We start from the raw sequence: 24567 nt of genomic DNA, 5'->3' as shown, positions 1-24567 counted from the left end.
GACCTGTTCAAAGGGGAGGTTCATGCAGTGCTGGGAAAGCAAGGCTGGATGGTAACTGCCCAGAGACTTCAGAGCAGATTAGCTAGCAGTTACTAGTCAGTCACAGGTATTTACCCTAGCCAAAGGAATTCCTAATTACCTGTAACTGCGGTGGCAGCAAAGTCCCTCTTGGGAAAGGGAGTGAGCACACCTGTAAATTCTGCCCAGAGGAGCTGATGATTGAAGGCTGCAGGAAAATTAATGAGCCAAAAGGAGATTGGCTTTCTGAGAAGCCTCAGACAGTAACAGAATCTGGTTAACAGAGTGTCCATTCTTCCTGCTCTTTTCCTGCAGCAGAAAAAAGGGTTTCCTCTCCTATTCTTATGCTCTCCCTCCCCATGCTAGATGAAAATCCAAGGCTCTTTGCTGCCTGTGAGGGCCAGCACCAGCCTTTCCTACTGCTTTCCACTGCTGTGGCTTTAGTTCAGCCTCAGTTTTAGCAGCCCACATTGGCTCCTTCCACTTCTTATAGCTGCTTTCCTCTCTCCTTTTAACTAGCAATATGGTTTTAGACTGGCATTTTCCATGAAAGACGTATTTCCCAAATAAACCTTTGCCTCAGCCTGGGTTGTTCCTGAAAAATTTAATTTTTGATAAGCTGCTGTTCTCCAGCCAGAGACCATTTCAGTGATGTTTCCTGTTCCTCACTCCTCTCTGGAAGGAGTCAGTCACACGGTGTTTCATGGTTGCTAGCACAACTCCTATCCACAGAACAGGAGTCATGAAGAGAAAAAATACTAGGGAACAAACCCTAGGACAAGCACAAACTAGCAGCTCATTTCAGCAAAGCTTACCTGGAATGGTGTTATCCAAGATAAAGCCCAGAAGTCCACCCACAAACATGCCAGTGGTGAGAAGCACCAGGATCACTTGGTCCAGCTGGATGATTCCTAGCAGAAAAATAAAGCTTTAGATCATGGTGCAGGAAGAGCATTTTACCTGTTTTTTACCAGCAACCTTTCTGGTGCCAAGAGGCTGCAAGCTGCATGCTTGCTTGGACAAAACTTGCTAATCCAAAGCGGAGCGTAAGATTTGGCAGTGGAAGGGAGAATGATCTCACAGCCAGTTTCAGACTTACAGTTTCACAGACCCACAGTGGGCAGGAGGTGGCTCATAAATACACTAAGAGCTTGTTAACAGTGCAGTCCCCAGCACTGTCTGAGAAAAAGCCACTTTCAGCTCCAAACACATTCAGCACCTCCACATCAGAACACCTAACAGCTCCTTACAGGAGCACAAGCTTCAGTTCCCAAAGAAATATGAATGTATTTAGCATGGGATTTCATCAGAAGGTCATCAGGTGTGATGTTTCCCCTTGAGGGCTGATGGCCATGAGCAAAGCCCAGTGGCACTGAGCATCTGATAGAGCATCAATAGAGAATGTGGTTTGTGGGCCCAGCTCTTTAATCAGCCCACCCCACGTATGCTTTAAGAGAGGACACTGGCCTTTGTGATGAAGAAAGACACAGTGAAGGGCCAGCTGTTGGAGAACTGAAAACTTCAATAAAGTGAACTTGATGGAATTTAGTAGAGGAGTATGCTCTTGCATTTTGGAAGCACAGCATTTTATTGTGTAAGAGCACATAAGAAAGCCTCATTCATTGAGAACCCAGTCACTGACCAAGAGCAGAGATTTCTACACCAAAACTATGCATCAGAGCAAAAGGCAAAAATAGCCCTCACAGAAAGAAACAGACAGTCAATGCACAGGTTTCAGCATTTTATAATGAAAAACTATTTTAAAAGATTTCTCTGCTCAGCCCTTCCTTCAGTTTTATGCTACAGAAAATGCTTCTGATGTCACTTCTTACCTGTTTCCAGCAGAGCACTATTTTTGCTTGCCCAGTTGGGAATTGTGAGGCCGGCAAATAGAGAAAATCCAAAGATAAAGATGTTTCTTGAGGAGTTCATATCTGTATACTGTACAGAGAAATTCCATAAAATACATGAATAAAACTGTGGATTACTGTTGTGTTCATGAGACATGGTGGGATGCAAACACTGGAATCAGGAATGGACCCAGCCCTGGTGCTGCTGGGGCATTTGTGATCCTGCAGTCCCCAGTGCCAGCCAGCCAGCCCTACCCATACCAGGCAGGGCAGCCCACTGTGATTTAGCCCCTCTGGGTACAGCCCCTTACCTTTACCTAAGGAATTGCCAACATGTTTATATTTGCTGCAGTGTGGTTATAGCTGACACAGTCTGTGAGAAACTGACTTGAAACTGAGGGACCTGTGTGCAGTTTTGGACACCACAATATAAGAGATAAAGCTATTAGTGAGTGTCCAAAGGAGGGCCACAAGGATGGTGTAGGGTCTGGAGGGGAAGCTGTATGAGGAGCAGCTGAGGTCACTTGGCCTGTTCAGCCTGGAGGAGACTGAGGGGAGACCTCACTGCAATCTGTAACTTCCACATGATGGGAAGCAGAGGGGCAAGAACTGATCTCTTAACTCTCATGAGCTGTGACAGCAAACAGCATGAAGCTGAGTCAGGGTAGGTTTAGGTTGGGTATCAGGAAAAAGCTTTTCATCTACAGGGTGGCTGGGCTCTGGAGAAGGCTCCCCAGGGAAGTGGTCACAGCACCAGCCTGACAGAGCTCAAGAAGTGTTTGAACATTGTTCTCAGGCACATGGTGTGACTCTTGGGGTGTCCTGCCCAGGGCCAGCAGTTGGACTCGATGGTCCCTTCCAACTCAGCTTATTCTATACTTCTCTGTTTCAATGAAATTAAGTCACCTTCACTAGGGATGAAGCAGTGCTCACACAGCTGTTACCTGTAAATTGGAAATCCCCACTGCCACGATAACTCCGAACATCACAAGGAACATGCCTCCAATCACAGGCATGGGAATGCTGGCAAGCATTGCTCCAACCTTCCCAAAGATGCCGCTCAGGAGCATGGCACAGGCAGCAGCAATGATCACCATTCGGCTCCCTACCTGGGGCAAGAGGAAGAGGAGGCAGTCATGCACTGACCGGCAGAGAAAGACGAGGGGTGTCAGGTAGGTGTTGCAGCTCTTACCCTAGAACTCCATGGCAATGTTCAGGAACAAGTTTGGATACAGCTGCTGGTGAGCTGGGATGGTAACACTGAATGGGAAGCATCACTATTTGTGGACCATAAATATTTATCATGAAAGGCACTCCAAAAGCACCACACCTATTTACTCAGTGTTATCCTCTCTACTACTATTGACAGAACTTCAACAGTTTGCTATTAAACTGAAATTAAAAAAAAAAAAATAGGAGCACAGTAATACCCACTTGTTCTTGCTCTAGCCTAGAAATATCTTGGCATACATACAAGCCTGGTATTGCAACCCTCCAGCCAGTTCACTGGACAATCCTTCCACCAGGGTTTGGATTGACATCCAAAAGTGGCTTTCAATGATGTATCCCACAGTGATTCCTCCATTCCCTGGAGACCAAGATTTAAGAGACCAGAGCTGGATGGCTGCTCCATCCTAAGCTCTGGGATCTGATATATCCTTTCTATGGTCAATAAATTAGAAGTAAGGAAATCTTTTGCCCTGTCCCTATCTCTCACACCCATCTATCTTCAGTAAAACATTTTTTTTTCTCATTTTTTTTCCCCTAGGAAGAGTCAGGGTGGTTAAGCACTACAACAAAGATGGGAGGAAGCACCAAGTCATGCCCTTTATTCACATCTGCTAGAGCATATGAATAGGAAAGAAAAAGAGTACCTGCCAAACAAAGGGTTGAAAGAGACATTATATGGAAAGTGAAAAAGAAAGCAGCAATATTCATTAAACTTCCAAGTCAACATATGCCTTGCCCACACCAAAACTTGGACTGCCTAAAGAATCACGCTAAACTTACAATATTTGTGTCAGGAAAGCTCTGTAATCCTCTGCAAACATTTTATAATTCAATTAAATATTTTAATCCCTCCCTTTAACTATCTGAAGACTGTCTAATTACAGGACAGGCTTTTTGTGAATGCTTTCAACAAAAACATTCTCAGTAACTAACAGTGTCTCTTTTTAAGTGAGACATGTCCATTTAAAATATTTTAAGTCTTTCTTGATTGTGAAAGATAAATTAAAAAGATTTGGTGTGGAGTTTCAAATAAAATCATGCATTGCCTTCAGGTTCTTCACTGCTTTTTATACTCTTTGGTTTAAAATCTTGGGACACTATTACCACCTAAATGTTAATTAATAAAAGTCAACAGATCTATTTGTTCCAGGATTAAGAACAAAGATGCAAAGTCTCAATTTACTAAAATCTTGAATTACCATGTATATGGAGTTGGCCTTAAAGGCAAAAGACCTAATCCAGAGATAGCACTGTTGACCATATTCTGCTAAAGCACTACTTTGGAGTTTGTTTCAATTATGTCAGGAAAACAATAAAATCAGTTCTCTTTCTTAAGGCTGAAGAAACTGCAGGGTTCCCCACAACATGTGGTGACTCTGAGACCTTTACCTCTCTTTAAAATCCTCCTTTTCTTGGAAAGGAGTTCTCAGTACTGGTATACTGGGCCTGATCAAGCAGTTTAAATATTGGTGCCTGGTGCCATGTAAGATGTTGCATTTTGGCAGCCTCTAGCAGCTTCTCCTTGTCTGCCCCTGTATGTATCTGAGATCTCCAAAGACCTCTCCAGCGGTGCTGGACATCTGTGTTTAAGAGAGGAAACAAGTCCCTTGTGTTTTCATTTGTTATGGAAAAACATGTTTCCCATGTAAAAAAAAAAAAAAAAAAAAAAAATCTGCCTTGTGCTCTCAGCTCCCCCATCTGTCCCAGCCAGAGTGTTTACACTGATTTAAATTGACTGAGATGACACTCTATTTTCAGCTCTTACAAGTGTGGACAGAGTGAGCAGAGGTGGGATCCAAGGGAAATATCTCTCCTGAATCAGCAAGGATGGCATGTCCTCCTGGAAGACTTAGCATACATTATGAGAATACATGTTCTATAATGTCCTGGTAATTATGAATTTGGGCAGCATCCCATACATACAATGCATGCAGCAAACTACACATCAGGAGAGAACTGGTTCAGGTAGATGGTTAGCATGCACAGACTTCCTAGTGACAATGCACACATGGTGACAGGCTAAACTGGACTCCAAGCAGACATCCAGACAGCCCTTGGTGCTCGAGGCAGCCACCTCAGTCAAACACTAACACTGCAATGTGTGAAAAATGGTTACTGTGAGTGACGTTTATAAAATCCAGTGAAATAAGCAATATTCTAAAGTGGAAGCTGTAAGGAAGCTGCATTTATTTACTGACTCACAGCTCTTCTGGCATGACATTGCTTATTGGCAATGATTTGAAAATGTTGTCCAGTTAGCCTAAATGTCTGTCAGCGTATCCTATGGCTGCAAAGCTCAGTGAAAATCTTCGATCTGATTGTCAAGCTTATCTCTGGAAATTTCTTTCCCTGATAAGTGCAATTAATATACTCAAGGGACTCACACACAAACCTTTGCAATCACATTTTATAACCCTGAAGAAATAGTCTACCTTTCACATGATTGCCATCCTTGGGTTATAGAAGTTGTGGAATTTGAAGCCCTATTAAATATTCACCCTTTCCCTTCCTCTCCTCTCCCTCTCAACACCCATACAGGTCAGCTCAGATGTAGCTTTGTCTCTTCAGCCTTACCTAGGCCAGGTGCCACGAGTGAGTGCACTAACTCCCTGTGCAGGCCAGAAGCAGAGAAAGGGAAGCACTGCCCACCTCTGTTAAATCATCTGTAGTGCTGCTGAGCTGGTCACCAATGTGCCAAGGCACAATTTTCCCGTGTTATAAGTTATAAATAAGTTATAAAACTTTCGGGAGTGGCTGAGATCACTCCCCAGGTCCTGCACACAGCCGTGTGCAGCGCTCTCCTGTACACACCCGCGGGGGAGCCCTCCGGGAGGCACCACGGCCGCCGCGGCAGCGAGGCTCACCTTGGTGATGCCCAGGGCGCCCACATTCTCGCTGTAGGATGTGGTGCCGCTGCCCGTGCCCCAGGCCCCAGCCAGGAGGCAGCCGATGCCCTCCACGCCGATCCCGCGGCTGATGGCGTGCTTCGGCGGCGGCGGGGCCCCGCACAGGCGGGCACAGGCGTAGTAATCTCCCACGGACTCCAGCATGGAGGAAATCACCCCGGCTAGGATGCCGAAGATCCCAGCCAGGCTCACCGTTGGCGTTCCCCACTGGCCTGCAAGTAAAGAGCTCGGTTAGGCGGAAGTTCAGGGTTTCATTTGCCCTGAAATCTGCCCCGGGGGAGGAAGAACAGCAGGAATGCCTGTGGGTGTTCGCCTGATTTTTGACATTTCATCTCCTCCTGGAAGTCATAAGTGGACGTGCAAGCAGGAGTAGGCAGGATGGGGAAGGGGAGGCAGTGGTACCTGGGTAAGGCAGCCGAAACCAGGGAGCCTGTGACAGAACGTCCCCACGGCTGTCTGTCCGGGCCAGGTGGCCGTAGGCAGTGGGGGCCGCAGGGAGGACGCTGGTCACTGTCAGCACGTAGCAGAGCAGCCAGCTCAGGGAGAGCCCCAGCAGCACCTGCCCATCACAAGCAGCAGTGGGGTCTGGTTAGGGTATGGCTGCGTCTTCAGCACGGCTGGGCTGGACAATGCGTCCCCGCCCGACCCTTTTCCCTGCACACGGAAGGGAGGCAAAGAGGCAGGAGGAGCTCATGGTGGCCCTCTCTTCTTCTCTCTATCCCTCCCTCCCAATAATCAGGGCCATGGGGAGCTTTTCCCCCTCTGCCCCTTACCACAAAGGCTCAGCTGAAAGCACTCACTCATCTGGACACGAGTGGAAAGAGCCCAGGCAGCCCGGGGTGGGTGAGGCCAGCCCCTGACACAATTCCCTGGTATCCAGGACCCCCAGCGTACCGGGAAGATCTGGAAGAGGTAGATTGGAAAGAAGTGGCACTTCTTGCCTCTCTCGTAAGATGGCAGCGGCACAGCGACATGTTTCAAGTACTGAGAGAACAGAACTATGAAAAAAATAGTCCTAGAAGGAGGGAAAATGAGACCATAAACAAAATGGGTGCCCAGCTGCCCACCTGTCCCCACATTAAGTGAAGACCTGCTACCCAAGAACCCAGGACTCCAAAGGACCCATAAAAACAGGCTCTCAGCAGCAGAGGGTGGCTCCCCACTCCACCAAGCCAGACGTGGGACAAGCTTTCCATCGTAATCTACTGATAGCTCCACATATTTACAAATAACTCTTTTACCCTTATTGTTTCACCCCAGGCAGTGCATCTGTGAGTATGACACAGTTGCAGAAAGGTTAAAAATGCCTCCTAAGTGAAAGAAAGACCTGACAGACATGCAAGGTTCAGGTTCTGCCTGTGTAATTCAGATGTACTAGAAATACAGGATTTATTGTTTCCTGATTTCAGGTTTACCTATGCTGCTCTTCAAGGGGCAAAAAGCTCCTGTAACACAGAGTAGAAGAAGAGGATTTGGTTTGACTGTGCAAATTCCTGTTTTGAAAGAAAAAACCATGGTGAGGCTGCACATGGTGCCCTCAGAGCCAGCAAAGAAGGGGAGAGCATGGCTCTCTGTCTGCAAGGGCCACGTGATGGAGGGGTCCTCCACGGCAGGGGGGTTCCCGGGGCTTGCACTGATGGAAGTAACTGCAGCTGCAGCTCCTCTCCCATCCCTTGTGTAGGACACATCTGGGAACAGGAGCACATCTGAGTGCACTCACAGCCTGCCCCCCATGTGCCTTTTGCCCAGAGAAGCCAACCAGATGAAGCTGGAGACTACCATATGTGGAGAGAGGGCAGGGACTGGGCATCCCACATTGATTGTTGAGCTGGTAGAAGACCATGGACATTTCCTGGGTTAGCCAGGCTTCTGAAGGGCTCCTCATTATTTTACAACAAATCTAAATTTTATACATTGAGTGGATTAATCTGGATAGGAATTGGTGAGAAATCAATTGCACCAGCTGAAGTGCACTGACTTCACCGGAAAACTGGTAGTTTTCCCCATGTGAAAAGGTGACAAACTGTAGGTGCAATAGTCAGGGACAGGCAGAATTCCAACAGTGCAAAAAAAAAAACTCTATCCTCACTTCTCTGCAAAGACACTCCATGACATACACAACTCAAAGCACTGGATGAATGGAGGGAGAAAGTCTGAGGAGGAACTGGTTTCCATTTGTGGTTGCTAATACTACAGAGTCCATACAGACTGTGTGAGTGCACACTTCATCCATTTGCAAAAACAAAGGTGCTCAGCAGCCTTACAGCTCTGGAGAGAACAATTCCTCCTACTCATGTGAAGACAATACATAAAGCACCAGCTATTTCAACATAGAATACCTGAATGCTCAACTTGGTCATTTTAGGAATGTCTTTTAAACTTAAATAACGGGTGTGTAAGACTGTGTGTGTAAACAACTGTGACAGAGACTGCACACACATGGGAAAGGCTTGTACTTCTACTGACCTATGAACTTTGTATTTTTACAAAAATCAGTGGTTTTTAACTCATTTTTGAGTTTTGCTTTGTTGCTGAGGGCTTAGTGTCCTGGGAGTTGGAGGAGAATGACTATGTCACATGGCCTTGCACAAGCCTGTCACATGTTGGTGCTCAACAAATAAACCTTGAACCCAGGGGAACTTTGCTATGGACTGTGACATTTGGTTTCATATTAGAGGCAGGTGATTTGTGTACTCTCATCTTTTCCACAGAGATGTGAGACTTACAGGAATGCTATGCCCCAGTGCTGCCCAGCCATATCTCCAGCTGACTCAAACAGAGGTAGTGCAACCAAGGTGATAGTGGGGGCAATTGTCAAGGGGCCGATGAACCTCATCAGAAATCCGATCAGGCCGGAAAATCCAACGAAGATTTGAAAGCAAGAAGTTACAATGATAGTTCCTTGCACCTGGAAAAATAGAGGATGAAAACAGAGGTTGGAAGGAGCTCCAGCTGTTGAGTCTTTTCTTCATGTCAGTGCAAATCCAGCATGAGAGCCAGGCTCAATCTCTAGTGACAGACTGGCATAGAGGCCTCCTGCTGCCAATAGTAAAACCTAGCTCAGAATTACATGTGGGAAGGACCACCAAAGCAGCAGCACAGAAACTCCCCCCCTTGGCTGATGGATTTAGTCCTCACCAGGGCTAATTTTGTTCCAGAGATCACCCCCTCCCTGTCCCCTTGGGCCACCCAAGCATGTGTCACCTGCCTTGCACTCTCCTGCCTGCTCCCCCAAGAGAGGGGAAAAGCTCTTGCCCCAAAAACAGGAGCAGGGCCATGGTCTCCACTGATCTTCCTTGGGAAGGGCTTAGGTCTCTTCAGCACAGTGCTGAGCCAAGTGACTCATCACAGCCTCTTTTTTTCCCTGAGTATCAGTTTCACCCTGGGAACACATTTATCACCCTGAACTTTCTGGTGTTTGACAATCACTGCCAAGGAGCCAGCAATTACATTCTGAAATGCTGCTCACCTCGTGTCAGCTTCAGGCAGGGACAGGGCTGCTCTCTGCCTTCTCAGATTTGGTGACAAGCCCAGGCTGGAACCTCTGTGGTGCTGAGCACCTTCCTTCCCCCAGCTCCAAAGGGAAGAGAAACACAGGGGCTGGGTGAATGACCCAGGCTGAATCGAGACATCAGCAGTGCCCTTGTGATAGATTTATGTGTATCAGCAGAGAGCAACCTGTGCTCTCTTTCAACACTTCCCAAGAGGTTTGGAAAACACACCAACAAATGGATCCACAGAGGCAAATTTAGTCACTTGCTCTGATAAAGGCAATCGATGTAGAATAAGGCAGTGAGGCTCCTGACCTTTCCTCCTCCCTTCTGATTACCTAAGAATGTCTTTTTCCTTAATATTAACAGTAGCTTTTGCCTTGCATTTTTTACTAGGTTTCCTGTGCCTAGACAGGGTTCTTTCCTTGAAAATATTTTCCCTCCCTTTCTTCTTCTAGGCTAGCCATGCTTTATAGAGAAGGGATCTGACTGGACCAGTGGAGACTTTGCAGGGACCATAAATCACATGAGGAGGTCTGCATGTCCACTGTTCAGCAGCAGTGAAGCACCTACTTTTTTGATAGAGAATAGATGCTTAGAAAGCTGCAACAGCTTGAGGGCCAAGGTTCATTTGGAATAGAAGTTTCTCCAGCTGTGATGGCCATGACATGGCCAGGCACTTTACTGAAAGCAAACAGCCCTGATACAGAGCAGGTGCCACTGAAAATGTAATATACCTCTCGCATCCGTGTCTGCCAGACTTGGATGAATTCTGGTGAAGAGGTATTCACCAGGGTGGCATTGTTTGTCCAGGCAGGGCACTTCCAGTTGGGGAGAGACAGCATTGCCAAGGTGGGGGTCAGGAATGTTAAAGTACCTCCTTGAATAATAGGCAGCCTGGAAGGAAAGCAGAGGGAAAAAATAAAAAGTGAGAGTGCTAGAAACTCTGCTCCATAACAGCGAGAGAAAGGAAAGCAAAATAAATTTAAAAATCAGTCTGCCCATGGCCTCTGACAGTATCTTTTGAATTGTTGTGGCAGGTCACCATCACTGACCATGGGTAGGAATTGCTGCCCATTGCATGCAAGAGCAATGACATGGGGTAAGAGCTGAGGTTCAAATACCAGCAATGGAGGGGCACATTGGTCCAACCCTGCTACCCCGTGTTAAGGAAAAAGTAGTGCTTCTAATGGCTGATGAGACCACAGACCTGCACAGAGTAGGAAAAATCAGGCGGAGGGAAGAAGACCAAGGAAGAAAGATGGTGAGATGCTGAAGAAAAGCTCAGCATCAGTCTTGCCAATATCCAGTTGCTTCCTCTCTCCCCTCTGGCTGCTCTGGTTTTCTCCACAACGTGCTCATGCACACAAGGGCATGCACCAACTACTCTCCATGTCACAACAATCCTCAGTCTGATGGTGACAGAAAAGGTGACTTGGCTTTTAATATACCGAGTTTTAATGTCAATTCCTCTTCTGCATTTCAACTGAAACTAGAAAGGAAACTTGCATGGAGGGGTCTATGGACACTGACTGGGTGAGACCTTGGCTCTCTCCCCACACCTCATATCTTGTGGCTTAGAGTATCTCTCCCTCTAGGAATCCCTCGGGGTAGCAAGGAGCTTGCATTTCCAGAGGAGTTCAGCACTGGCTTCATGCAGAGATTTATACAGCAGAGCAATGCTCCTTTGAGCTACACCAGCCTCTTTTCTATGCATGAAGAAATGAAGACAGACACCTAAAAGGCCTGATTGGCTCCTCAAAGCCCCAGATAAGCCCCCATTGCAGTGCAAGTTTTTTTAACCATTCCTCTTGTGTTCTTGAAAAATCCTAAGCTGCCTGATGGTGGGCACAACATCCCTGAAACAGCCAAGGGAAATTTCCAAGGTGCCTCTGTTTTCCTCCCTTTAGGGAGCACCCCTAGGAGGAGCCCCCAAAGCAACCTCTTCTTGTGCCAGGAGCTCTCATGGCACCTGTTCAGAAAAGCCATGGGACAGCAATTCAGGTGACTGCTTTTGCAGGGCACAGCTGAAACAGAGGAAATTCTAACATTCTTGAAATAAGAGATGGTGTAGCTGTAACAGGCCATGTCTCTGTCACCTAAACTAAATATTTACACTAGTCATGCACAACTGAAGCACTGTCAAAGCTTTGAAACAATTTTGCTGGGCGAGGCACAAAAAAAAAAAAAAAACACCCACAAAAAAAAAAAAAAAAAAAAAAAAAAAAAAAAAAAAAAAAAACCAAAAAAAAACCAAAAAGAAACAGAGAAGGCCCAGGGCCATGACTTAGAATCTAAGAATAGATTTATAGTTCCTGTTCTGTTGGTCCCTAAGATATTTCACAGCCAGTGTTGGCATGGGTGGGCTCAGTGTTGCCACGAGCAGGCTCAGAGCAAAATGGGGTGCCAAGAGGATGTTTATGGGGTACACTGAACTCTTTCCTATGGGGTTTGCAAGAGGGAAAGCTGCAGAAATAGGAAAGGCAATACTATGTTTTGATAATCAATATATGATGTCCAAGCATTTACTAAGCAGAACTCACCATAATGGGAAATGACCTGTGTCTCCCCTCAGGAGCCTCTGATAGTGTCTCCAGCGACTGTCTGGGACCCATTGCTGCTTTTTCATGCTCTGTAACATGACTGACCTGCAGGTTGCAGTGGGTCAGCTTTCCCCTTGGCTATTGCTTCATGAATGTCCTCATGCCTTATAGTTGGGATCAGCAACAAGGCAACTGCACCCTCAGCACAGCAAAAGCCATTCAAGTTCATCCCATGGGAACAACTCCTTACCACTTAATTTGATCTGTTGTACCTCAATTAGCTGTTCAGCCATGAGGGAGAGAAGCTCTCTGCTACTCTTTAATCCCCAGTTAACAAAGAGCAGGGGACATTACAGCTCTCAGGAATGCACCGAGGCGTTTGGAGGGTGCCTGGGAGAACTCAGAATGCCTGAATTGCACCAGCAGTGATGGTCATGCACTCCAGCCTGAATTTAGCTGGTAAACCAGTTTCTCTGGTTTTTTGTGGTCAAGGTGCTCCTCCTTCCTGCACTAATCCTGTAACAATGTAGAAGAAGGGGAGCACTCTTCAGGAAGTTTGTCTACAGACACTTTTTAAGACTAAGAGAGATAGAAAAGTTTCAGTAGTGAATGAAGCAGGAGGAGGAAAAATATTTTGTGGAGCTGGCAGTTGACCAGTGATTAACCAGAGTCCCTCAGATTCAGAAGCCAAAGAATGTATAACTTTTGTCTTTGAAGCAAAAAGCATGGGTTCCCACCATACTGGAGGAAAAACCAGCCTGTGGAAAGAGAGAGACAGCCCAGAGTTATGACAAGGGGAATAGAAGAAATTTTTCAAGGTCAACAAAAATACAGAATCTTTCTGGAAAGGGTGAGTACTTGCAGTCAACTCTCTCATTAAATACTTCTTTTTCTGGGTACTGAATGGCAACTCCATGTTTATCGCACTGCCAGCTGCTCATCAGCAAAGGATTTACCTTTTATGCCACAAATCCGAGTATGGAAAGTGGCACCACCTAACAGGATGTGCTGCTGAACTCTGCCCCGAGTCCCTATGTGGTGGCAGATGGACTTCCCCCCTAGAGCTTCCTGTAGAATTTGTGCTCTCTTGACCCTGGGCCCAAATCAGAAGGCTCCTGCCTCAGCTGGAAGATCCCTGGAGTAAGGAGCAAACAGGTACTTTTTACTGCATGTTGCAATGCTCTATTATTTTGAGGACAGATTCCTTATCAGCCCAACAAACAGTATATGAAGTATCAGGAGATGCAAAATTCATCAAGGTAACCCTGCAAAACTCTCAGCAGTTTCAGGGTGCTTTGGCATGGACCTTGATTGCCCAAGGGTAACAAATGACTCACTGATAAACTCTACAACAGGGTGGTGGCCTAGCTCACACTCCCAGTTCTTGCATTTGGCCTACCTTACTCCAAAGACGACTTGCAGCAGGGTGCAAATTCCTGAAACAAAGATGATGGTGCTGATCAGGTGGCTCTGCGTCAGTAGATCATGCTGGAGGCAAAGGCCTTTGGAGAGCATCAGCGGGACGGCTACAAGACCTCCCATGGCTGTCAAGAAGTGCTAGGAGCCACAGAGAAAGACTGGGTGAAGAAGGACACAGAACTGGCTCTGTGTTATTACCATGGTGTTGAGAGAACTCACAGATTTGTGCTTGGGGGATACTAGCATTACCCATTCTCTCTCTTTTTTTTTTTTTTTTGGCAGCTTTAATGCTCTGTTACGGGCTATTCTTAAGCACCTACAAGAACTGCAATGCACCCACTGAAATGTCTCCTCCTTTACATGTTCAAAGACCTTCTGTAGTGCTGTGGACTTCCCAGGCCACTGTTAGACACAACCAGTTTATCCCCAGCATCTGTGGACAAAGCTGTTGGACACACTTTTCCAGGAAGCTGGGGACCTCCCAAGGTACAGGGAGAGAGCAATCAGGCAAAGCGAATGACATAAAAAGCTGGCAAATTGGAGCTACACGTTTTTTGCCATCAGTAGCTTTTCTCACACAGCACAATTATGGATAACCATAAAAAGTGAGTACCAAAGAATGGAAGAATTGGACATTGTACTTGTCAGAAGAGTCACAGACATATTTCTACAATGACCTGTTGTTAATGACTAAATCTGAAAACAATTTATAAAACCTCTTTTTGTTTTAATTATTAACCTATGTTGTTCACTCTCACTTTGGAGCACATCACTGCAGTGGTGGAACTAGTGGCACTCAGAAACACACTTTTTTCATTACAGGCATGTTTTATTAAAATTATGATGCAGATGTGTTGGGGGTTTATACACTCTAAGTTTCCATTTAAGAAAACAAAGTACAAAATTCCACCAACCTCCAAGCACAGTCCATCATTATCTTAATGACTCTGAGGTCTCTTTTCCCACAGGCTCCCTACCCAGCATGGCATTGGTGGCACTGAGTCATTTAACACACCTGGGCACAGACACCAGCCAAAACAGCGTGTGGCCTGCTGCTGAGTTTTTGTTGCCATGGGAAGGCAGAAGTTCAGAAAGCCCTTACATGTTTGGCTACCTTCAGCCAAGGTACTCAACATGTTCTTATTAACTGTTTGACCCCAGCCCCAGGACCCTGCCCCACCATTTGCACTTCAAAGGGTGCAATGTAGCTGTGGGCTGATGGTAATAGTCAGTGCTAGGGATGTGGACCAAAGGACTTGAGCTCACTAGGAGCCAGCCTCAGAGCTCCATTCAAGCCCTGTTAAACACTTCCAAATTCAGGTTTCACCCCAATTACTGGCTGAATAGCCATGTAACTTTCACCTACTCCCAGCCTCCACCTGCTTTCCCATCTCACCTGAATGCCCAGCAGGATGCACAGATACCAGGGAGGCACATCTGTGACAGTGTAGCCAAGCTTGGTGCCACTTTGGCCAGTGCCTCCACCTTCCTCTGGGACCCAGGCAGCATGAGCTGGTGAGGAATGGCAGTGGCTCCCACGTTTACCCTGAACAACAGGAGAGACACTTTGTTAGCCACAGCCTGACCCTGCAGATGCCCAGCAGCCAGCGCTTCTCTTGCAGCCATGCTCCACGTCTGGCAGGAATATCTCCTGTGTAGCTTTCAACATTGCCATGATATAAAAAAAAAACAAAAACAAAACAAAACAAACAAACAAACAAAAACATACAAAAAACAAAACAAAACAAAAAAACAAGGAGGGGAAATTAAAACAGAAGCACAGAACATATAAACATATACGAAAAATTTTTGTATGTGCTGGTGTGTCTAGGAAGAAACACTAGAGGGTGTCTCAATCTCAAAGGGACAAAGTGTATTAATATCATTAAAATCTAGTTAAGGATGAAGAAACTGCAACCAGAAGCAAGGAAGAGTGTGCAGTGGGCTTATCAGTGAAAGCTGCACTGTCATCTGGTCTTTGTACCTTCTGGCAATTCCACCCAAACAGCAATTTTTATAAAATATGCTAAAACACCTGGCTACCACTAATTACTGAGTAGAAGCACATTTTATATTTAATTTCCTGGGTCTTCCCTTTCAATCTCCTTATGCTCACCTTTACCAGTGTTCTGCCTCAATAAAGACACCTGCCTTTTGTCCTACTAGAAAACCCTGCTCCTCCAGAGGAACTGGGTGAAACACAGGGACACCAGCAGATGGGAAATCCCAGCATCCATGCCAAAGGAGCTGGCTGAAACTGCTACCCAAGAAAGCTTGGGTCTCCTCCCAGGGAGTTCTATGCCTTTCAGTGTTTATTTATATAAAGATTTATTTTGCCAAGGAAAGCAAAGTAGTGCTTTGCTTCATTTGCCACAGCTTCTAAGTTGAACAAATTCTCCTGGTTGTCTGTGCCTCCTTCCAGCCCACTCTGACCCCTGTGCACATACACACACACACACAGGGTGGAAGGAGGCTGCCTGGGAAACCACAACACTTAAAGCCAGATGCAAAAGCTAAATAAGATCCCAAAGCATTTGTTTCATAGGCCCATCTCCAACCAGCAAGTTCTCAGCACCCTCACAGCAGAGGGCTTTTCTGGGCTGAAATATCTTGCTCTGTCAGGCAGGGACAGAAACCTGCTGTCTGGAGAAGCTTAATCAGTTTGTCTGCACCAAACTTCTTTTTGGTTTTTTATCCTCCAAGTCCTGCAGGAACCTGAAGACACCAAGATACCTAACACAATAGCAAAGTGTCTGCAGTAACACTCCTGACCTACCTACTGATGGAGGCAAACAGGTAGTGCTGTGGTCAGGAACAGAGATATAAAATTAATGTCACATTCTACTGTAAATTTAGCAGATAGGGCAGATTATGACCAAAATAGTTTGCCTGAAGCCTCCAGGTTTGCATTCTCTTGGTTGAGTCTCCAAAGTCCCATTTTAGGTCACACTGTTGAAAACAGGCCATGTAATCCCTAAGACCCCAGACCCTAATATCGTTATTGATCTGAACTGTTGTGTGAGGGGTGGGGAACTCAGGTTCCCCAAGGGTATAATTGCTCATGAATTTCTTTGTTCAAGGGCCCTCCCCAGTGGCACCCAGCTCACACTGTTTCTACTGCAGTACCCCTCAAATAAACTACTTTAATCAACTTAAAGCCTGAGACTCTGCTCTGGGATTCCTTTAACAAACATAGCATATTTATCCAGCCTAGGCAAACTGGGAGCATTACAGATACTTTAAAATTGATAGGTGAAGGCAGAGTTAATTCAAAGTGGACTCTGGCATGAATTTCAAGAGCAAAAGTTGTTCCTTAATAACTCCCTGTGCAGACATTTTCATTTCAGAACAAGAGAGCCTGAGCCATGGATTAACAAATGTACAGCAAGGTACTTAAGACTGCCCATGCATGGAGTTATTTGGAGACAACTACTCCTGAATAACACCATGGGTAGACAAATGCTAAGCTAGGCAGACAGCAGTAAGCTCCTTTCTTTTCATAGCAATTTTCCCTGTATTAACCAGGAGGCATATCCCAGCCAGGCAGAGCCTGTGCCAGTAACAGCCTCTCATGATCATCACATGAGCGCCTGACCCTCCCCAGGAGCTGGAGGGGAATGAACAGGGCTCGTCGGGAAAAGGATGGAGTGGAGATATCAGGATGAGAAAAGAGCAGAGGCACTGGACTCAAACTGAAAAGCAGGAGGTACCATCTTAAAATCTGAAAACATTTTTTTGCTATAAGAGTGACCAAGCACTGTACAGGTTGTCTAGAGAGGTTGTGGGTTCTCCATCCTTAGAGATATTAAAAACTGCCTAGACACAGCCCTAGGCAGCTGACTCTGAACAACCCTGCTTGAGGGGTTCTGGAGAAGGTGATCTCCAGAGCTGCATTCCAACCTCAGCCAGCCTGTGAGGCTGAGATGCTGGCAGGAGGACAAGCCAGGAGCAGTCTGGAGCAGGGAAGGGAAACCACTGTTGGAGGTTCTCACCCCAGCTGCTCCCACGAATCCAGGGGACCAGTACACCTTCCATGTGCCTCAGGCTCCAGACACAATACGAAAGCCCTCAATCATATCTTAAGTAAGTGTATCAGGAAGGCAGTCAGGAACTGAACTGCTTGAACTACAGGTACAAAACCTTTGTCTTCTACCTTCTTTAGGGTGATTCAAACCATAAAAATTCACAACTCTGATTATGTGTTAAGGCAGAACAAGTTAAAATGGGGAGCCTGTTAAAAATAACAAAAGAAAACTCACTGACTCTGAGCACTTCCCTGAGGCTCTGCCCACAGCTGGCACAGCACCTCCACTGCACATAGCAAGCTCACCCAGAGCTATCCAAGAAATGTGAGACTTGTACACTAGGAGATTAAATGCTTCCTCCCAAGGTAGCACAGGCAGGTTGTCTGTATCAAGGTAGCAAGATGTTTGCAGGACCCCACTCCTTCACACTTGCTGACAGAAAATAAGCAAAGTTTTTTGTTTCTAATGGAGGTAACCCCTGATTTGGGATAGGAAAAGGGCTGTCATGTCCCAGGATGTTTTAGCTAGCAGCATTCTCAGAGTACCACACACCCCTGGACTGGCACATCATTTACAGCTTTTACTACATGTCTGTAATTCTACAGGGTGCCCTCCTCAGCTGACACAGGAGGAGCTCCCAAATCCCTTCTTCACCCACCTTTCTAACAATTCACCTCACTGGAAATAGGTCCAAAAGACAAAGAAACAGTCTTTACTAGGCTAAAATTCTATTATAATTTTTCTAATGATTACATAAAATGCTTTACCCAGGAACACAGCCACAAACTCACCTGTTTTTCAGATACACATGCACTGCCATTCATCTACATTATCATTTTAGAAATAGTGGAGGGAAAAGAAGTTAAAAGGGTGCCAGAGAGCAGAAAGTATGCTGAGCCTGCAGCAGCAGTGGGGGCTGCAGTGAGGAAATCATTCCTCAGATTCTTGTCAGTAAGAGCTGAGACAGAAGTTTACCACACACCAGAATCATTGCAGCAGCCCGAGCCCCCAGCTTTCCCCTTCTCCTCCTTCCACAGGGTTTGCACCTGTTTATGCAAGAATTACCCTTCAGAGGGCAGACTCACCACAAAGCTGGGGTTACCTAGCCTGTTGACATCTTTGTCTGAAGAGGGTGTCATGCCTTCCACTTGCCTTCACTGACTGCCTTGAAAAAGAACCAGTCCGAAGAGGAAAGCCTCCCAAATTGCCACTCCTTTCAGTCAAAACAGCCCCAAAGAAACGGGGTGAGAAGATGCACAAGCTGGATTTCAAGAGCCAAACAACGCTCAGTCCTAGCTATTCATGTGAGCTGTACTGCAGAAGTATTTCCTTTTCTTTGGCTTATATAAGTGACTCCTTTTCTCCAGCTGATTAGAGGACTGGCATTCAAATCAATCTGGAAAGCAGCCCAGAATTCCCTGGAATGAGAGAACCAGTAACTCTTGACAGAAGAACTTCATCCAAGGTAGGGAGGCTGGAGGATATCAGAGAGGCATCCCACACACGGAAACTGTTGCAAATTGTTGCTTCATTACTGTTTCAACAGCAACTTGCATTTTTTGTGTGGGTTGGGCCTGTTTGAAGATCTTTGTCATCATCTTTGGGATATTCAATTACTAGATAGTTTCACTTATTTCAAATGTCAACTACTTTATATTTTGGCTGATGTACAAACATTGCCATCTTGTAGGATACTCCTCTTACAGCCTGAAAAGAATGAAGCTTTTACTGTGAATTTATTTATGGCAGCAACCAAGGACCAAGTGTTGACATATATTTGTTGTTTAGCTTAAATAAATTTGCAATAGAATGAGTCATAGTTGTAATATTGTGTGATTTAGAATACTGTTTGCTTAGCTTTAGTTGCTTAGCATGAGCAGCTGGATTTCCTGAAGCCTTGAGGCTCAAGCTGTGGACTTTCATAGAGATATGCTTTTGACTGAAATACAGTTAATTTTCCTAGTAACTGGTACAGTGCTGTGCTTTGTCTTTAGGATGAGAAGAATATTGATAATACACTGATTATTTAGTTGCAATATTTATCCTGAGTCTAACACTTTTTTAGTTCCCCATGTTCTGCCAGTGAACAGGTGCACAACAAGTGCAAAACAGAAGATAAGAATGCCACAACCATCAACTCAATAAAATAAGGCAATGGCTTGCATGCATGAAGACAGAGAAAGAGTCCAATATGATATTAGAAGATCCAGATTGAAAATCACCATTGGACTAAAAAAGTGCATTAAGAGCACATGAAGGGCAGGTGTGTAATCTTAAGCATTTAATTGCCTAAGGATTTCTTTGTTCATGGTCCCTCTCCGAAGGCATCCAGCTCAAGCTGACGTGCTGCTGTACCACTTTATTAAATTCTTTATTTTTATACATTCTGATGCCTGAGACTCTTTTGTAGGAAACCTGTGGTTGAACCCAAGTGAGGAGGAAGTGCACCCTAGAGCGTGTGTGTGAGAGTGAGGAAAGGAACACCCACTGGCTGATGGAGCTGCTTACTGTGAAGGGATTTAGGTCTCTGCTGGTGTAGTCTTGGGCGGGGGGGGGGGGGGGTGTGGGTGTGGGTGTGACTCCTGGAACACTAAAGCAGTGGCTTCTCCTTTCACACAAGTCATCAGAACATGCCACCAAAGAGGTATAGAAAACATAAGATTGAAAAAAGATTACTTCAGGTCGTCTTATTCCCCATACAGCTACAAATCCTAGCTCACAACCATCAGATGGCCCAAAGCATAGTTACCCTTTTCTTAAAGTAGCTAATGGTATTAATGCTCCATCAAACCATTCCACCCCACCCCCACTTAGATTAAATTCTGTTTAATGGCTTCCTAAGGCAGTGAGCTTCCCAGACCAATTGCAAAGAACTCCTTTGGAGAGGGCCATGTTATCACTTACACTTAGTGACCAGCCATTGGCAATATCTCCTGGTTTCCTTGAAGGATGCAGTGGAACTGAAATAAACTCCAGTCTCTATTCCTTCTGTAGAGCTTTGGTATTCTCAGATCTTCTCTTGAGACCAGGACTGTATTACAGGATAGGACAACATCACCCTAAACACCATTAGTGAAGTTACATCCTGCTGGACAGATAAATTCTAAGACATCAAAATCATTGAATCATAGGATGGTTTGCATTAGAAAAGACCTGGAAGATCATAGAATCATAGATTCAGAATGGGCTGCGTTGGAAGACACCTTAAAGATCATCTAGTTGTAGAGGAGAATGGTACAATATTCCTCTGGGGCTAGTCTATATTCTCAGTAAATTTTTATTTTTATAAAAAAAAGTCTCCTACCTGCTAATTTCAGCCCAGCATCTGTTCAATGACTCCTCAGTCCTGCCACAGTCTTGTTTTCAGATGAGACCCTGGCATTCAGTAACCAAGGCTTCTTAAACAATTTAAACTTGTTTAACATCCTAAAGGCATGGGTGCATAACAACACCTGTGTCACCTAGACTAGCATGTGAAACTGCACACACAAAAGAGTATTAAGTGAAGAGGATGAGAAGAACAAAATAATAATAACAACAACAATCCTTTTCCTCAAAAAAAGCTGGGCAGAAAACCAGTTCCCCCCCCCCCGCCCCGGGAAATCCTGCAGTGCAAAAAATGCACTTTTTAGAGTACCAAGAGATTGCAGATTTTAATAAAAAACACAAGAAGGAAGTCCTACATAGCCAAAAGCCTGAACATTAAGCCTGTTAGGAATGAATAGTTCAACAATACCAGCCTCTGGCCAACAGAAGGTTAATAATCTGGAATTTAGATGAAGGTTATGAAACAGCACAATGTATATGTCAAAGTAGAAATTTATGGGGTCCATGTGAATATCCTGCCTTTGGAAATAAGCAAGAAAAGTAGGAAATCTCTGTGTACATGCAAATATTTGTATACATAATGTATACATACACATGTGCATATTTAAGTGTATATAACAGGATTATAAATTACTAAATTGTGAGGGTTTTTTCATAACAAGGAATTATTCAATTAGCAAAAATGCATGTTTGAACAGCAATGTTGTGAACTACTGAGTATTGATGACAGTCAATTATACAAATGACTTTTAAGTATAAATCAGCAGGTACATACCTTTTCAAGTTATTCACAATGTTTTAGGAAAGGAAACAAAAAAAAATCCCGATTGCCTTTAGCCTTGTGTGTCTGGCATATTTCTTACTGTCAGTCAAGTGACCTGGCCAGCTGTTCATGACAGTAAAGGTTGGCTGAGTTTTTGCCCCTGAGGGGGGCATAACTGACTTTATGACTCTGCAATGCAAGCACTGATACAGGAGCTCCCTTTGCCTTCAGTGAGTACCTCCAAAACTTCCAGTGCACCTTAAAATTGGAGTCCCTAGTGGGATAGATTCACAGAGTATTCTGAATTAGAAGGGACCTATAAGCATCATCGAGTCCAGCTCTTAAGTAAATGGCCCATACTGGGATTTAACCCACAGCCTTGATGTTATTAGCACCACATTCTTTCCCAAATTATGAACCAAGCAAGAGTGACTGGCAGATGAAGATGTCTAAAGGTCTAAAGCTGAATGAGAGGCATCCCTCCATGGAGGGCTGTGCATATCTAACCTGGGGAGGTGCAGATTTGCTGAGGTGTGCCAAGCCCCTTGCTGAGAGAGCAGGTTCATCCACAGTGCTCTCACAAATCTGTGAATTCAGCACCTGAATCCCAGCTACTGGGGTTGAACAAAGGTGTGTTTAAAGGGAACTCAGGGCTATGAAATAAAAGCGGTGCAGTATAGATGAGGCATGCATGGACACTTTGTGCAAAAAAACCCAACAAAACACCAAATACTACAATCACCTTTCTGAAGAACAGTTTGCTCTTCGACAGCTCTAGCCCTGGTTGGTTTGCATGAAGGATGGACTAACAAGAGAACTAAGCACGTGTCTTGCAATTACTAACTTAGTTACAAAACACCTCTATATCCTGTCTGCAAAACCTTCTGCAAGCACAGAGGATTACCCATGGTCACTGACTTGAAATTAGTACCTGTGTGTTCATTGAATCATAGAGTAGTTTGAGTTGGAAGGGACCTTAAGTGTCACCTAGTTCCAAGCCCCTTGCCAAGGACAGGGACACCTTTCACTAGATCAGGCTGCTTCAAACCCCATGCAACCTGGCCTTGAACACTTCCTGGGACAGAGCATTCACAATTTCTCTGGGCATCCACAACTTCTCTGTAGTTCAGAATTCAGTAGTGGGAGTGTGGGAGAGGGGCACTTTTGCAGAGGGAAGACTTAAAAGGTTCAAAGGGGCACAAGAGAAGGTAGGAAGAAATGTCTCTTATTCAGGAAAGCTTTACCCCTCAGTGCATCCCCACCAGCCAGAGGGAGATCTGAGTGCAAACACAAGAGACACTTGAGCTAGCTTTGAAAACCATCAGCTGAGCATTGCCTTGCAGGCTGTTGCGATGGCAAAGCAGCCCTTGAAGGAGATCACCCACAGGGAATATACCACAAAGGTGGACAACCCCAGCCAAGACTGTGGAGCTAGGAGAGCTGCAGCCTCGTGGTCATGACAGCTTCCCCACTAGCTCCTCCTTCCTCTTAGCCTTCCTCACAAGCAAAGGACTGACCTGGGGCATGGGCATGCTCCTCTCCTGAGCCCAGGGTCACTCCCTGCAGGAACAGCCTGGTGCCCTGGTCTGGTTCCCAGCTCGATGCAGATGTCTGCCTCTGGAAAGCAAGAACTGGGAACAGCATTGAAATCCCACTCCAGCAGGATATTGATTTTGCAATAATAAACCCCTTTATCTCCCTCAGCCACAGGCTAGCTCTTAAGAGCATTAGCAAAGGGTTAATCCATGTCATCTACACAGCATTTTGAGCACAAGCGTGGTTATTGTGTCACGGGGGTTCTGCTGAGCCTGCTCGTTCCCTGGCATGCATGCCAAGGCGTACGGCTGCCAACCCCGGGCTGAAGGCCGAGCTTTTGGCTCGGTCCACAGCTATTGCGCATCGGGGCGCATCCAGCAGCAGGGAGGCTCTTCCCACTGTCCGCCAGCCATCGGCGGCACAGGAACCAGCTCGTAAGCCCCAGCAGGAGAAGGTACACAGATTCCAGGCTCAGGCTCAAGAGAGGGAGCACTTCAGGGTCGGTCCTGTCCAGGCGGATGTATTCCCAGAGCCCAAGGGGCTGCCAGGAGACAATAGGGCTTACACCCAGGGCATGCCCCAAGACAGGCTCCTCTGCTGTCAGCATTACACTGTCACACAGTCCAGCCTGCTAAACTAGCACTATTCACTGAGACAGGGAGGAACAAACCTCTTTGGTCTGCTCTCCAGGGGGAGCCAAGGAAAGGTCACTGCTTAAGAAGGATTAACCAGAAAAGTGAAGAAATTAAAGTGAAGAAATTAAAGTAGTTTCTGAGCAAGATCATTATGAGTCATGGGAGGTTGAAACAGATTTTCCTAAGAAATCAAGTAAATCCCTTGGAGAGAAGCCCAGAAGTATCAGCCCAGCCAAAACAAAAAAAAAGGACTGAGAGACGGATGGACAAACAGAGCAGGATTAAGGCGTTCCCACATCCAAAATTCCATGGAGGTGACAAGAAAACTCTGCAAGTGCAAGGAGGGCCAGAGTACTGCTGAACTACTCCAAGCTGGAGCAAAAGCAGATCCCAGTGCTGGGGAGGAAGGCAAACAAGGTCCAGCCACTGCCTGGCCCCACAACTCCCTTCCACTCTGCAGACATCCTCATCTACATCCCTGTGTTGGGATGGGATGAGACAAGAGCTCGATCCTGTCTGACATTTTTATTTCTCCTTTATGCACTACAGTAAATCACACTAAGATGGTAAGACCACTGCTGGGGTTTAGAAATAGAAGCTGCTCACACATCCAAGGCAACATTTCCCCCTCTCTGAACCCACTGGGGCAGCCATAGGCAGCCCAGCACACTGGCTACAGTTAAAGACCACAGATATAAAAAGAGAAATGAACAAAAACTGACCCACCTCCATGCAAAGCTGTATTTGTGCCAATGCTATTAGTGAATAACAGCCTCTAACCCTTATACCTGCAGGAAGTCCCAGGACAGGCAAGAATGCAATGC

The 24567-nt window shown here is 45.7% G+C and overlaps 1 protein-coding gene across 2 annotated transcripts in view; it reads right to left on the bottom strand.

Annotated features, from left to right (window-relative positions):
* The window catches only part of LOC128788758 (solute carrier family 23 member 1-like), a 32541-nt gene that overhangs the window by 1569 nt on the left and 6405 nt on the right, over positions 1 to 24567 (bottom strand). Inside the window, exons 2-12 of one of the 2 annotated variants that reach the window (XM_053944026.1) lie at positions 23090 to 23203; positions 14854 to 15003; positions 13438 to 13595; positions 10233 to 10392; positions 8731 to 8912; positions 6899 to 7019; positions 6407 to 6563; positions 5963 to 6216; positions 2813 to 2977; positions 1851 to 1959; positions 834 to 929 (exon numbers count right to left, since the gene is read on the bottom strand). In XM_053944026.1, coding sequence (XP_053800001.1) covers positions 834 to 929; positions 1851 to 1959; positions 2813 to 2977; positions 5963 to 6216; positions 6407 to 6563; positions 6899 to 7019; positions 8731 to 8912; positions 10233 to 10392; positions 13438 to 13595; positions 14854 to 15003; positions 23090 to 23104 — 1567 coding nt within the window. In that variant the 5' untranslated portion in view covers positions 23105 to 23203. The remainder of the gene's footprint in view (positions 1 to 833; positions 930 to 1850; positions 1960 to 2812; positions 2978 to 5962; positions 6217 to 6406; positions 6564 to 6898; positions 7020 to 8730; positions 8913 to 10232; positions 10393 to 13437; positions 13596 to 14853; positions 15004 to 23089; positions 23204 to 24567) is intronic. The other variant, XM_053944027.1, reaches the window with a different exon arrangement.

Source organism: Vidua chalybeata, chromosome 5 (assembly GCF_026979565.1).
Source record: "Vidua chalybeata isolate OUT-0048 chromosome 5, bVidCha1 merged haplotype, whole genome shotgun sequence".
Classification (NCBI taxonomy): domain Eukaryota; kingdom Metazoa; phylum Chordata; class Aves; order Passeriformes; family Viduidae; genus Vidua; species Vidua chalybeata.
Note: the sequence above shows the minus strand (reverse complement) of the source record. Positions and strands in the feature narration are given on the sequence as shown.